The sequence below is a fragment of the Notolepis coatsorum genome (assembly GCF_963971535.1).
Source record: "Notolepis coatsorum genome assembly, chromosome: 17".
NCBI lineage: Eukaryota > Metazoa > Chordata > Actinopteri > Aulopiformes > Paralepididae > Notolepis > Notolepis coatsorum.
In genome coordinates this window covers 51,202,504-51,217,047 of record NC_140181.1, presented here as the reverse complement: position 1 = coordinate 51,217,047, position 14,544 = coordinate 51,202,504, and the positions used below count along the sequence as shown (strand labels likewise).

Genomic DNA, 14,544 nt, shown 5'->3' with positions numbered 1-14,544 from the left:
AAAAACATCACCCGCCCAGGGAGACCGTCAGCTCTCACACAGCCGACCGCCTCCCGAGGCATAGTATCCAGCTGCAGAGCCGGAGACAACGCCGGCGGGGATTGCTCAGCGACGCGCGCCCCAATGCGAAGGGCCGGTAGAGGTCAGAATGATCATCATCTTCTAGACTCTCCGGTGGTGAAGACATTATCGCTTTATTTTCTCAAAAAATTGTGAGAAGGAAACAAAGATACAATGTCAACGCAGCTCCTCTTCTTTTCAACAAACTACTTTAGGCACTAAACTTAAAGTGGTGTATACAGACACTTTCGGTGGTGAAAGTAGGGAAGGAGCTGATTGTGCGGCCACAACCCCGCTTATATAGGAGTGGATGTGGGTGTGGCCAGGCGGAGGTGAATAGGGGTGTGTACATGTGAAAGTTTTTTCAGTATTAGAATGGATTAAAGGGATAGTTCCAATAAAGCAGAGCGTAAAGCTATACGATCTATAACCAAGGTTATGTTGAACTTTTGGCACCAAAAAGGGAGATAACCAAAGGAGAGAGTGATAACAAATGGGCATATTATGGCAGGGAGAGAGAGGATCTTGGTCTCTTTGGTATTTCACCTTGGAGGAGAGAGGGCTTTTTCTGTCTCCTTCTTCAGTATTCAGCTCACACAGAGAGACCTGAGACTGAGAGCAACCTAATTGTAACTATTTATGCCAATAAACCTGTGTTATAAAGAGAATACCGGGAGCCTGTGTGTCATATTTTATAGCAAGGGGAGATTTCATTACTTCAACATCCAACAAGACAACGCAGAGTCTATCCTGAAGGAAGACAGGATAAGTAACAGTAATTAAAAGTCAACTATTACTAAATCTAACAGCACAAATGGTAATTATGCCCATTTCCCCTACTCTTTGATTCGCTGAGCCTTGAGCAGGAGGTTCTGTGTGGCTTTGTGTTCTTGCTGCAGCTGCGCCGCTGCCCTCTGCTCCCTCAGCTCCTGGTAGGACCGCTCTCCCTCCTGCACCTCCTGGCGGCGCAGGGACGACCTGGCCACCTCCACCTCCACCTGACACATCTTCTGCCTGGGAGGAGAAAAGGGGGAGGAGGCGTTGATGTCTGTGGCAAGGTGTGGATGGAGGTTGGTTTTGGGGGTTATGTGCACGTGTGACAGAACGACAGAGATAGACATTTTGTAATGCCATGTCTATGAGAGGATCTTCATCAGGCTGTGCACAGGGTTCCTACAATGAGAACTCTTTGAGACCTTTGGGCTGGTACTCACCGGTACGCAGTACTGGGACTTCTACATTTTACTCTTTGGCGTACTGTGACTTTTTCTTACGTACCGGCACTTCTCACACTCCTCAGTAATGCAGTTTATTTAGGGCCTGGCGAATTCTGACAGGCCCTAAATAAACTGCAGTACCCAGGGGGCACTATGTGACATCTAGCCGCTAGGGCTGCACGATTAATCGATTTAAAATCGAAATCGCGATTTGGAATGATGCAATTATCAAATCGCAAAAAAATATAAATATATCGCAATTATTATTATTTATTTTTTTAACCAGGAAGTCCCATTGAGATACAAGATCGGTTTGGGAGAGGGAGGTAAGGGGTTTTAGATTGTGTATTGTGAAGTTTAGACTTCAGAGAGGGAGAGTAAAGTACAGAAAAAAAGGTACCGTTGGGTACCGGTATCGATTCCCAGGTAAAAAGAAACATTTTCAGGCTCGGTGTCCCGAAAAGACCCATGCGTAGGCCAGATGCAAGCCGCATTTTACAATAAACATCTGTGGGGCTGCTTAAAAAAATATAATTATAATCGCAAATTTAATCGCAATAGCAATATCTGTCAGAAAAATCACAATTCGATTATTTCCCAAAATCGTGCAGCCCTACTAGCCGCCCATTCTTGCGTGCCTGCTTTTCTCTGTTGGTGGCTAATCTAAGTAGTGGCTAAACTGAACTCAAATCCATCAAGTTTCATGTTGAGTTAGGACATTTGAGACGTTTTTTTTTTTTTTTTTTTTTTTTTTTGGACTAACGTGGATTATGCTCCTTCATAATGCTAAGGAATGGGTTGTGCAAAACCTACAGAAACTATTTTTCCAGGCTATGTGTCTGCAAATACTGGGTGAATCACTATTGAATGACTTTTTTTTCACAGCTATAAGCTTAGGTAACTTGTGTGTGTATTTGCTGGTTAGGAGGTGTACGCTGCTTTCTGTTGCTGTGTGTGTTGTCTCCACTCTAACAATAAAGCCTATAATTTAGACATCTAGGGCTCAACACTGCAAGTTGCAAAGGAAAGTAAGAGAGAGAGAGAGAGAGAGAGAGAGAGAGAGAGAGAGAGAGAGAGAGAGAGAGAGAGAGAGAGAGAGAGAGAGAGAGAGAGAGAGAGAGAGAGAGAGAGAGAGAGAGGCTGATTAACAGTGAAATGAGAGTACCGACACTTGTTTCTTTCCACTTCAAGCTCTGGCTGTAAATTATCCAATTAATTGTCCATGCTTTTCGGAACTTGTATGACTTGCGTAGGAACTCACTCTAGTTTCTTCAGGGTGGAGGCGATGTAGGCCGCCACTTCCTCCTCTCGCTGCAGCTCCTGACACAGACACCTGTGCTGAACTCGCAGTCGCAACACTGCCGCACTGCGAACACAGTTGTCACATGTTAAGCAGTGGCATAAAGAAACCTGGTATAAGTAGTAAATGTTTGTTAACAGCTGAACTATTTCATTTCCAAATTTAAGTGTGAAGCATGTCTCTGGCATGTGTACATTAAATCAATTTTCAAATGGTTACTATGTCTAATATCAAAATCTTGTAATATAGAATTCTATTTTGTCACTCATTTTACCTTTTTATTAGTAGTTGTAAAGTATACATATTTGTTATTTTCATATTTCTATGCTGTTATGGGTATCCATGGTAACGGTGCAGCAATAAAGCCCTTAAGTTTCCTTTGATTATTATTTTCTGTTATAATGAATAGTTGTAAGCAATAAAGACATTGAATCAACATCAGAGCTGTCTGTGTCTTCGTTGGAGGCAATTAGCGAACTGTCAGTGTCAACCATCAGTCCACCACCATCATCAAACACAACACAGAGACTGTTGGCTGTCACCACTATTAGTAATATAAAAAGAGATTCAACGGGGGTATTACACGACTACAGTATAGTCAGAGAAGATTGACCCCTGTTACACAGAGTATGGCTGAAAAAGAGCATACTGTACGTGCTAGGCTTAAGTCTTTGTTTAAATAAATATTAATCATAATATTAATCATATTAATCCTTGTGTTGTGTTCGTGTTTTTGTTACTCACCACAGGTCTGGTGGACCCACAACATTATTTAGATTACAAAGCCATAATAATTCAAGTGAAAATACACAAAATATTTGCCAAGGCCAATGAGTCTCAGGTTAAGGAAATTCATTTATTAAAGTTAATTTAGTTTGAGTAGGTATATAGGACTACAGCTCATTTCCTTGTGTTTGTTTGTTAATTTCCACACCAAAACCAAACTCACCTGTTGTCTGCCTCTTTCTGTTGCTCTATCTTCTCTTCCAGGCTGGCTCTCTGCTTCTCAAAGTCGCTGATGTTCAGACAGCAAACATTAAACTCCTCTCTAGAAAGACATAAGGTGAAAGGGACAAGGCCAAGCGTTGAGCTAGCACAAAATCACAAACAATTTACAGTAAAACCATGCTGAATAAACACTTTCAAGGCCATTAGTGGTGAAATTGAGTTCACCGCATCTGGCTAATGAATTGTGGCAGGAAAGTGTTTTTTTTCTTTTTGAGTGTGGGGGGGGGGGGGGGGGGGGTGTAGTGACAAAGAGAGCAGACACACACACGCACACACATCGACAGCTTTGAATGGCCCAGTCTTTTCTTTGCAATCTAATGAAATATAACACAACAAGCTGTGACTGGGATGAGTCGCTTCCACAAAAGAAAAGGATGCCACGTTATGTAGGCGAAAAACCGTCACTCGAGAGCGATTTAGAAATTATTATTCAGATACAGTATGACTGCTACACTCTGTCCCCCTTCAATCTGCTTCTGTGTTGTTGTTGTTATGTATGCAAGGAAAATGCCATTCATTGTATTTGTGCCGGAGTCTACGTCACAGTTCATTGGGTGCCTAATGACTTGCAGTGGCAGACAAATAAAAAGATGGCAGAAATGTGGAGAGACGGGACATTACTGGAAATGTTCTGTATGCAGCTGAAACGACTTCCTCCAAATTGCTTAATCAATTGATACCGAAATTATAGTGAGTATTGTAGGTGCCACTGTGAAGCAGGGGACAGACTTTTGAAAGGAAACTGAAGCAGAGGACAGCCTTTTGAAAGGAAACTGAAGCAGGGGACATACTTTTGAAAGGAAACTGAAGCAGAGGACAGACTTTTGAAAGGAAACTGAAGCAGGGGACAGACTTTTGAAAGGAAACTGAAGCAGAGGACAGACTTTTGAAAGGAAACTGAAGCAGGGGACAGACTTTGAAAATAAACTGAAGCAGGGGTCAGACTTTTGAAAGGAAACTGCACTTGCAAAAAGACAATTTCAAGAAACATTCAGATCTCAGAGATATAGGCCTGATGGTAGATCATTTGTCTAAACACTACAGCAGACTTTGGAATTAAACATATTGTAGGTACTTTAAGTAAGTAAAGTAATATTCCCTTTTTAACAAAACCAAATGTGTGTCCTATGGTTATATAGCCTGGAAGAGCACTGGGGCCAGTATCTAACAGGTTATATAGCCTAGAACAGTGGTTCCCAAAGTGGGGGTCTGCCGCGAGATGATTTCCAGAATGTATTGATTTCATAAAAATATATATATACAATTTTTTTTTTTTTTTTTTTTAAGAAATGTCATGCAGTCAGGCCACTGAACTTAGAAGCAGGCCAGGCCAGTGTTTGGTAAATTATTTCAACATATAATATTTTTATGGCGTTTTTGAAGAGGACAATTTAGTCCATATGGTAAGAGTGTGAGTATTTTTTTCAATCTGACATTACAAAAAAACAAGAAGTCCATCAAAATCAGTGTTGTTGCTAATCATTGACATATGCTAGCCTGTTTTTTTTTTAACAATAATTTGTGATGCCATCACAAACACTGGCTTTTAAAGGGTACAAATTCAAAAATTCCTGCACCAGAATGCAGGAAATTAAGTCTTTGTAACAAACATTTTCCTGGTGGGGGACCCCCAGACCCCCCGCTTAAAAAGTGGCCTGACTGAAGGCGGTCGGGTGGCGTAGCAGAGATTGCGCTCGTCACCAATGCAAGAGGCTGTGGTCTCGACTCCCGGAGTCAGCATTGCCCTGCGGCTTGGGCCGGTCGTCATACTAACTCGTTTGGCTGAGTTAGGGGGAGGGAAGTCGTGGGTGGTAATCTGGCGTTGTGGACAGCGACGCCTACAGGTCAGGTCTGGGCGCCTGCTCAGCGAAAGGCAGGAAATGGTGAAGGCAGTGTGACCTCCCACGCGTTACGCTTCACCAATGAGAGTCCTCGCTGCCAGGTCAGAAGAGAGCCACTGGCTGTCTCCACATGTGTCGGAGGAAGCATGTGGTGGACTTCAGGGTTCCCTTGTACCGACCAGTAGGAGGAACATGTGCACAACAACCAGGTAGGGGAGGGGGGGAATTGGCATAACGACTAAATTGGGATGGGGAGAAAAATAGAAAAATCAGGCGGAGAAAAAGAGGATTAAAAACAATAAAAAATAAATAAAGTGGCCTGACTGGGGCTATATTTCGCACTATATTTCCTGGCCCGAATGATTTCCCCAGTCCGGCCCTGGTTAAAAGCCTCCAATGCTTATTAGTGCGTGTGCGTTTGAACGTTTGCATGTTTCAACCATACATTTACATTTATAAAAAATCGTTATAAAAAATGTATAAATGGTATACATTTTTGTATACAACCTCCTATAATAGTGGGGGTCGCGGCTCTCTGACACCGTTATTTCGGGGGGCCGCGGCCTGACAACTTTGGGAACCCCTGGCCTAGAAGAGCACTGGGGTCTGTATCTAACAGGTTATATAGCCAGGAAGAGCACTGGTGTAACGCTTCCCCCGGTCCTGCAAGACCAGACGGCAACCCTCCTCCCGGTGCGGCTGGTCCAGGTTTCGGACCTTCACAACTTCCCTTCAATACACCACTTCACAATACAACATTTCCAACCGGTGGGCTGATCCAGATGTGGCAGATCTGGCATCAGCTCACTCACCTGATTAACATTATTTTCTGCCATTTATGTTTGATATATTCGTTGTCTATGTTGTCATTATTATTTCCACTGTGTTAGTCTTGTATCCCTACTGTCTGTGTTTTGTAAATGTGTTTTAGTCTCGTATGTCTCAGTTTGTACAATTGTTATTGTTTTCCCCTGTGTGCTCTGTCTTCTGTTAGTTATGTCTACCACACCCGTGTCCTGTTAGTAATTACCCTCTGTCTCTAATTAGTGTTTGTATTTAAGTGTTCTGGGCCAGCATACCCTTGCTGGTTCATTGTTTAATGTTACCTGTGTGTCAGTCGTGTTTACTTGTTTTCTGTTTGAGTAAACCTTGTTATCGTCACAACACCGTCTCCTGCTTCCTGTTAATTATATCTCTCCGTTACCTGCTGCAACTGGGTTCCACACTCCACCATGCTATCGAAACACACCATTCGTAACACACTGGGACCTGTATCTAACAGGTTATATAGCTTAGAAGAGCTCTGGGGTCTGTATCTAACAGGTTATATAGCCTGGAAGAGCACTGGGGTCTGTATCTAACAGGTATAGCCAGGAAGTCAAGAGCACTGGGGCCTGTATCTAACAGATTATATAGCCTTGAAGAGCACTGGGGTCTGTATCTAACAGGTTATATAGCATTGAAGAGCAATGGGGTCTGTATCTAACAGGTTATATAGCCTGGAAGAGCACTGGGGTCTGTATCTAACAGGTTATAGCCTGGAAGAGCACTGGGGTCTGTATCTAACATGTTATATAGCCTGGAAGAGCACTGGGGTCTGTATCTAACAGGTTATAGCCTGGACGAGCACTGGGGTCTGTATCTAACAGGTTATATAGCCTTGAAGAGCACTGGGGTCTGTATCTAACAGGTTATATAGCATTGAAGAGCACTGGGGTCTGTATCTAACAGGTTATATAGCCTTGAAGAGCACTGGGGTCTGTATCTAACAGGTTATATAGCATTGAAGAGCACTGGGGTCTGTATCTAACAGGTTATATAGCCTTGAAGAGCACTGGGGTCTGTATCTAACAGGTTATATAGCATTGAAGAGCACTGGGGTCTGTATCTAACAGGTTATATAGCCTGGAAGACCACTGGGGTCTGTATCTAACAGGTTATAGCTTAGAAGAGCACTGGGGTCTGTATCTAACAGGTTATATAGCCTTGAAGAGCACTGGGGTCTGTATCTAACAGGTTATATAGCCTTGAAGAGCACTGGGGCCTGTATCTAACAGGTTATATAGCCTGGAAGACCACTGGGGTCTGTATCTAACAGGTTATAGCTTAGAAGAGCACTGGGGTCTGTATCTAACAGGTTATATAGCCTGGAAGAGCACTGGGGTCTGTATCTAACAGGTTATAGCCTTGAAGAGGACTGGGGTCTGTATCTAACAGGTTATATAGCCTTGAAGAGCACTGGGGCCTGTATCTAACAGGTTATATAGCCTGGAAGAGCTCTGGGGCCTGTATCTAACAGGTTTCCCAGGCATTTTATTGATATTTTATTTGTGTATGTGTATTGTGTAACTTCAACTTTTTAAGAAATCGCTTCCGTGACATTATTGATCACAACTGCACAAGGATCTACTCTTTTTCAAAAGCCTCTCATTATTAAAATGTGCATATAGTGTAAAAAACAAACGCCCAAGTGATGTGGGCTCCCTACTATGATCAAGTTATTTTGGGGGCGACAGTGGCTCAGGAGGTAGAGCAGTCGTCTGGTAATCCAGAGGTTCCCGGTTTGATTCCCGCTCCTCCCGGGCAGCGTGTCGAAGTGTCCTTGAGCAAGACACTAATTGCTCCCAATAGGCAGGTTGGCACCTTGCATGGTTGCCTCTGCCATCGGTGTGTGAATGTGTGAGTGAGAGTGAATGGGTAAAATGTGAGGAACAAATTGTAATGCGCTTTGGATAAAAGCGCTATATAAATGCAGCCATTTGCCAATTATTTACGTGCATTTTATGACTGTGGATCAATTTGGAGAGATCATTGCAAATTGAGGGATCATTGCAAATAAACAGATTGAATAAACTGTAAACTAATTAAAAAAAAATTGACAGAAAGACCAGTGTAACCTTCTTATTATCCAGGTTTACACACCCAACATCCTTTTGTAATTCTCTTTCATTGTCCCCTGTCTTTTCAATGTCAGGTAAATCTGTCTTTAAATGTGTAAATGTCCCCCCCCCCCCCCTCCAGAGACAGGTGGGGGAGTGGAACCTGTGTCTAGGTCAACAGAGCTCCACAGCTCTAGAGGTCTGCCACTCCTTGCCGGGCCCAGACCTGGCTTTCAGCACGTCACGCTCCGTCTGTCTGTGCCGGCTGTCCATCTGGTCCAGGTCCCGTCTCAGCTTGAACATCCGTGCTGTCTCGGCATAAGTCCTCTTCTCGCCGCCCCTTGCCACAATGTCACCGTCATGTTCCTCCCTCGGGAGGCAGATGGAAAAAACAGCGGCGTTTGGGTAAGGTTGAGTGGTTAATGCAAAGACGGACGTCACGCTGTACACACACCGGCGCAATTACATGGCGATTAGGTCGTGTTGTTCGCCATGAAACTGAGCCTTGTCATACGCTGATGTAGATTAGATTAGATCAAAATTTATTGTAATTATACAGCACAAGTACAGTACAACGAAAAGAAGTTTGGCATCCAGTGCAAATGTAACAGTAAAGTGCAATAGTAATATACAATGTACAATACAATGTACAATGTAGAAGCTGTATCATATCGCTTTATATCCTTAAACAAGGGAAAGTTACAGGTTACATCTATACTGTGTGCTATGGAACGGCCTTTTGCATTAATGTTACATTAAAACCCTGTTTCATATCACGTTATGGACATTCTTAGAAGGTAATAACGATCTTGTTGAAAGGAGATTTCTCTCACAGGGAAGATCAGAAGACACCTACTCCTCCAAGTGTTCCAACCACTCAAAATAAGGTGGGACGGTGGGGTCTTCCTCTCTGAAAGTCTCCTCCTCATCTGTCCCTTCATCTGAAATAGAGAACAGCCTAATTAATATGAATTAACAATAACATATCAAGCAGGATATCCCCATAGCACACATGTCAATAACCATTGACAGCATATACAACGTTAGAATTGAAAGTGTACTACACACAATAGATGGATTCATGAGATACTGCACTGCATTAAGCTTGAGAGAACATTCCATGCGACCTGCCATTTTTACAACATATCGATACCCTGACTGTCAACGAAGAAACTGACAAACAATAGAGCTGAACACCCCTAACTAACTTATTTACTTTGTGTTCTACTTTACCTGAACCCCTTTTTATTTATTTCACTGTTATTATTTTAACTCTAAAACTACAGAATATTATACTTGCCAAGTAATGTAACTGAGAAAAAGAAAGAATTTGGCAGTATGGTCTTGAGATAAGACCCCTAAACAAGAGATGACAAGACAACAGTTTGAACTTACCCCCGGTTTCCTCCTCCTCATCATCAGTCCAGGAACAGGGCTTAACAGGTGCATTTTCAGAGATGCCTGATTCGACGTCTGAAGGACTTTCCCTCCCAGGCGCGTCCATTTGACCTTATTTGGATAATACAGGACCGGTGCACGTTGTCAAATAAACTTACATTTCCTCCAGAGTACCACCAAGGAGCTAACGCCAACCGTCCTTAATAACGCTAATGGTTTAGGGTCAAACACGGAGGCAACAGCTAAGCTGGTTAGCAAACCGAATGGTATTGTATGCTGGTGCTGCTGCCTCACAAGAAAGCTTACAAGTCGAACTTATGGTTAAAAACAATAGTTGACCTTAATAAATACGGCAGGTTATTGTTGTCGCCTTACCTGCGTTGTTCCCAACCAGACAAAATAACTTTCTCTTCGACTTTGACACTTCGTCTGTACTACTAGTGTTGAGCGTTTCCTTGGATACGGTGAGCCGCGCGCGCATCAAAGAGAGAGAGAACGAGAAAGAGAGAGAGCGTGTGTGTGTGTGTGTGTGTGTGTGTGTGTGTGTATGTGTACTACCCATTTATTATTGTAACAATAATAATTTTGTGTTGACAATATTGTCATTTGTCAACTTTTAGGTCACCCTCTCTGAGCACAACCAACTCTCAGTATGCGGAGGGGGCGTGGCCTTCTGTTCACTAGATGCAGCTAGATGTGACTGATGGACCAATTAGATTAACCTGTGTGGTAACCTGTATGAATTATGCAATATTACAGAGGAAGCAGATTGGATATCTGAAATTGTTTGATTTTGTTGATACCCAGGGGGATAGATATCAAAGAGCTTTAGTCATCATTTTCATAACAATAACAGTTCTAACACTGTGGGTAAGTTACATCAACGTATCTGCTGTTAAGAAATGCAACACAGTTTTCATTGTACTGAATCTTTAAGAAAGAAAGAAAGAAAGAAAGAAAGAAAGAAAGAAAGAAAGAAAGAAAGAAAGAAAGAAAGAAAGAAAGAAAGAAAGAAAGAAAGAAAGAAAGAAAGAAAGAAAGAACATTAGCATGCACATTACTGTAGCCAACTAAAACATGTTGTGACAGTATCAGAGAAATACAATCATGTTAGGCATTTGATTGGAGGCATTCCATCAGTGCTAATATTCAGTATAACATTAGGATTTTTAACTATAATGTATCACTCTGCTGCACAGGTGTTTTATTAATAACCGTTAATTAATTAGACAACGGCCCAAGTTCAAGAGTGCAGTTGTGGAACTAATTTTGTTATTATTATTTGGCGCTTATACTGTTAACTAATAAATGGTGATTGTAGAACTATAGTATAAAAGCAATATCACACACAAGATTGTGCTGTTATACTGCATATCAACACGGCTGACATCACAGCCGTGCTGATATTCAGTATAACAGCACTCCCTCTTGTGGGATATTGCTTAAATAACATTATTCTGTATCTATGGGCAGTAGTTTAAATATATTGAGGCTTCACCACACAGAATATGCTGAACAAGAAGAAAATCTGAATTTCTTAGGTTTAATGAACTGAGAGTCATTGGTGTTAGGGAACATTATTTTCCCATTTAACTGGGCACATGTGCGTTTGATGTTTATTTCCATATGGTATGGATGGAGATAAAAAGTTGCTGTGACTTCTTTTCATTGCTGTCACCTTTGAAACATGCTATTACAATCAACTAAGCCTTAGCCTATACTTCTCTGTATAGGTTGATATCAATCAAATCAAGTTCAGCAGAAAATGTCTCCGCTGTAAGTTGGCATAAAAGCAAAAGGAAAGATAAAAGCAGCAAGAGGGTTATGCAAAATCCTTCTGTCAGGTATAAATTCAGTTCAGGTGTTTTATAGTCATCCAATTTATTCTGTCCCAATGGACTGACATTGTAAGAAACCTTTGTTTAAAGATCTCCTCCACTCAAAAACATGTTTTTTATTCATGGTTAACTCCCCTTGGAGGCATGACTTTGACTACCATAACAGATTATTATTTGTACAGAACTTGTCACCAGAGCGCCGTTTTCACATTCTTCCCCTGGAGAGGGAGAGCTTCTCTCTACTTCCCTGAAATCTGAGTTGCATGTGTGATGTCACTAATAGGTTGAACCTCTCATGGTTCAATATCTGGTAACTTGACACCTCTAGCTTCAGCAACAAACTATAAAGGAAAGAATAATCTGTCTGCGAGTTTGCGTGGATGCATCTATGTCTGTCTGTCCTTCGCTTATCTTGGGTACCCTTCATCAGATCGCCTTCATGCTCGGCAGGTGTATTGCTGAGTACCCATGGGAGTGTGGTGTCAAATTTGGTGCCCAGATGGTGGTGTTATAGTGCATGTCTTCCTTTGCATATCGTGAGAACCGTTCATCTGAACATGGTGGGTGTATTGCTGAGGATCCAATGGAGTGCAGTGTTGAATATGGCACTGTACTAGTACACAAAAAGATGGTATTGACATGTAAGCTGCTGGCTTGGAATTCCTGGTAAATTGGTATAGACCACCGTAACACTTCCGGGATTCTGAAATCAAGGGGGAGAGAGCGGGGGGAGAAAATGAATGTGGATGAGAGCCTTGACATTAAGTGCTTGTAGCTACGGCTGTGGGTGTGCGGGGGACATGATCCAATAGAATTTTATAGGCCTGAGTCTCCTGAACACTGAGATACTAATTCCAAGTCGATCTGCACTTTCTCGGCCAAGCTATAGTCTCTTTTCCGCACCTACTCCCGAACTACACATGCACAGATTGCCTACAGAGTCTAGGTTCATCAATCTGCACATGCGTAGTTTCGGCACATGTGAAAAAGAGACTATAGCTCGGCCGAGAAAGTGCCGATCGACTTGGGATTGGTTGCGCCGTGTTCAGGAGACTCAGGCGTATACAAGTCTATTGGATCATGTCTCCAGCACCCCCACAGCCGTAGCTACAACCACTTAATGTCAAGGCTCTCATCCACATTTATTCATTTTCTCCCCCCGCTCTCTCCTCCATGAGCTCAATGTAACGCGGAAGTGCAGTGGTCTACTCAATGGGGTGCTTGTTGCCAATTTGCATATTCATAGATCCTTGCATTCTAGAGATGCTGCTGAGCCATTTTTACTAGTTTATTGAACAATGTGGTGGACAAACTTTTAATATGATAAAGTGTAAGGAACATGAAGTCAGTTAGTCATGTTTGAATTGATCATTTGAGCCTGGTGTGTCTACTCAGATTTTGCCCCTACGATAGACCTATGGGCCTATGACATCATAAAATGGTGTCATAGAAATGACAGCACAGGTGGAGCGGAGCGCTTGTGGAGTGCAGGGATCTGCCTGTGACCTGATTACAGCAGGTGAATAGAGCAGAAAACGCCTCTTGAAGAGAGGGGAGATGAGGAGAGAGAGAGAGGAGAGAGGGGGGGGCTGAGGAGAGAAGAGAGAGGGTGTTTTAGAGATAAAGGCATAACGTTAGAAGACTTGGGGAGAAAGTACTGGGTGAGGAGAAAATTATGGAATAATGGGAAAAGAGAAAGGGAGAAAGAGAGCCAAAGGGAATAGGGAGAAAAAAGTTAATTGGAGATAGAAAGCAAGAGAGAGAGATAGTGTGTTTGTGTGTGCGTGCGTGCACATGTGTGTATGTGTGTGTCTCTCTCCTCCCTTCATAAACAGTGTGTAGACAATGTATCTTAATATCAAAGGACTTGGAAGGCATATCCAAGCAGAAGGTCCTGGGGGGAGCGCAAGACTGTGTTTCTTTTTTCTCTTTTTTTATACAGAGTAATTTCCTCGCTCTCCCCCCATGGGTTCACAGGCAAAAATCCAGGGCAGGTGCACCTCTGTAACAATACTGCTCTCACAGCAGAACACAACTGACGAAAAGGCTTAAAGAGGCACTTCACCAAAAAAACAATGCTGATTTATTTTGCACATTGTCTCACACACATCCAAAATCTCTATCAGCTTACCTCTCCCGCCCGTGCGGTCCGTCGGCGGACCGCAAATGACATCATGTCATAAATCAATCTCTCCAGACTGTTTGACAAAAGTATCGTTTTTATTTTCAAACGTATTCAAGTATAAACATCATAACCATGTCACAACAGCAGTAATAATGTATATTATCATCAATATACGTTAGTTTACCAATAGGTTAAAGTGTTATTAGATAGATTTTACTTTTCGTTTTTCTATTGAGTTGGTCGCAAAATGAGCGTTGAACATTTTCAGAAACACCCTACCCAGAAGCCTCTAGGTCCCGGGAAGCAAATGGCTTGTTATGAATATTTTTTTATTATCTTATTACTCGGGATAATAAACCACAAAACGTAACATTATTGACATATATTGAAGCACAGTTAGTTTCTCTTCCCTATTTTTAGCATGTAGCAACAATTATATTTGAAAATTGTTTCAAAATGATGTCACCCTGATAAAAATAAAAAAGCTACTGTACATTACATTAGATTTCATTATCTGTTCTTATGCACACCTGGTGATACTAAATCCAAATTGAACTCAGGCATTTGAAAGATAATATATGTATATATATAAATGTGCGAATTGGCTATAATAAGGTAATTTATAAGCCTGCTATTCTATATTCTATAATAATATTTCAAATAGCATTGGTCCGGATGGGATAATTCAGTACTGTATCTACAGAACCTTCTGTTTAATCATCTTCCCTTCATTAATTTCCTTAGATTTTCTGTACACATGATCTCAAGAAGGTACTGAACAAGATCAGTGGCAGTTCTCCATGTCTGGTCATTATTAGCATGGTGTTATTCACTGTCAAAGATGCAAAGAAAAATCATAATTCATATTCTCTTTTGTT

General features: G+C 41.9%; 1 protein-coding gene across 1 annotated transcript in view; it reads right to left on the bottom strand.

Moving 5' to 3' along the window:
- Positions 1–14,544, bottom strand: part of cfap74 (cilia and flagella associated protein 74) — a gene marked incomplete at both ends in the record, with an annotated part of 422,090 nt that overhangs the window by 372,607 nt on the left and 34,939 nt on the right. Inside the window, 4 exons of the mRNA XM_084333450.1 lie at positions 901–1,074; positions 2,539–2,643; positions 3,527–3,625; positions 8,532–8,675. Of these exons, the coding sequence (XP_084189576.1) occupies positions 901–1,074; positions 2,539–2,643; positions 3,527–3,625; positions 8,532–8,675 (522 nt within the window). The remainder of the gene's footprint in view (positions 1–900; positions 1,075–2,538; positions 2,644–3,526; positions 3,626–8,531; positions 8,676–14,544) is intronic.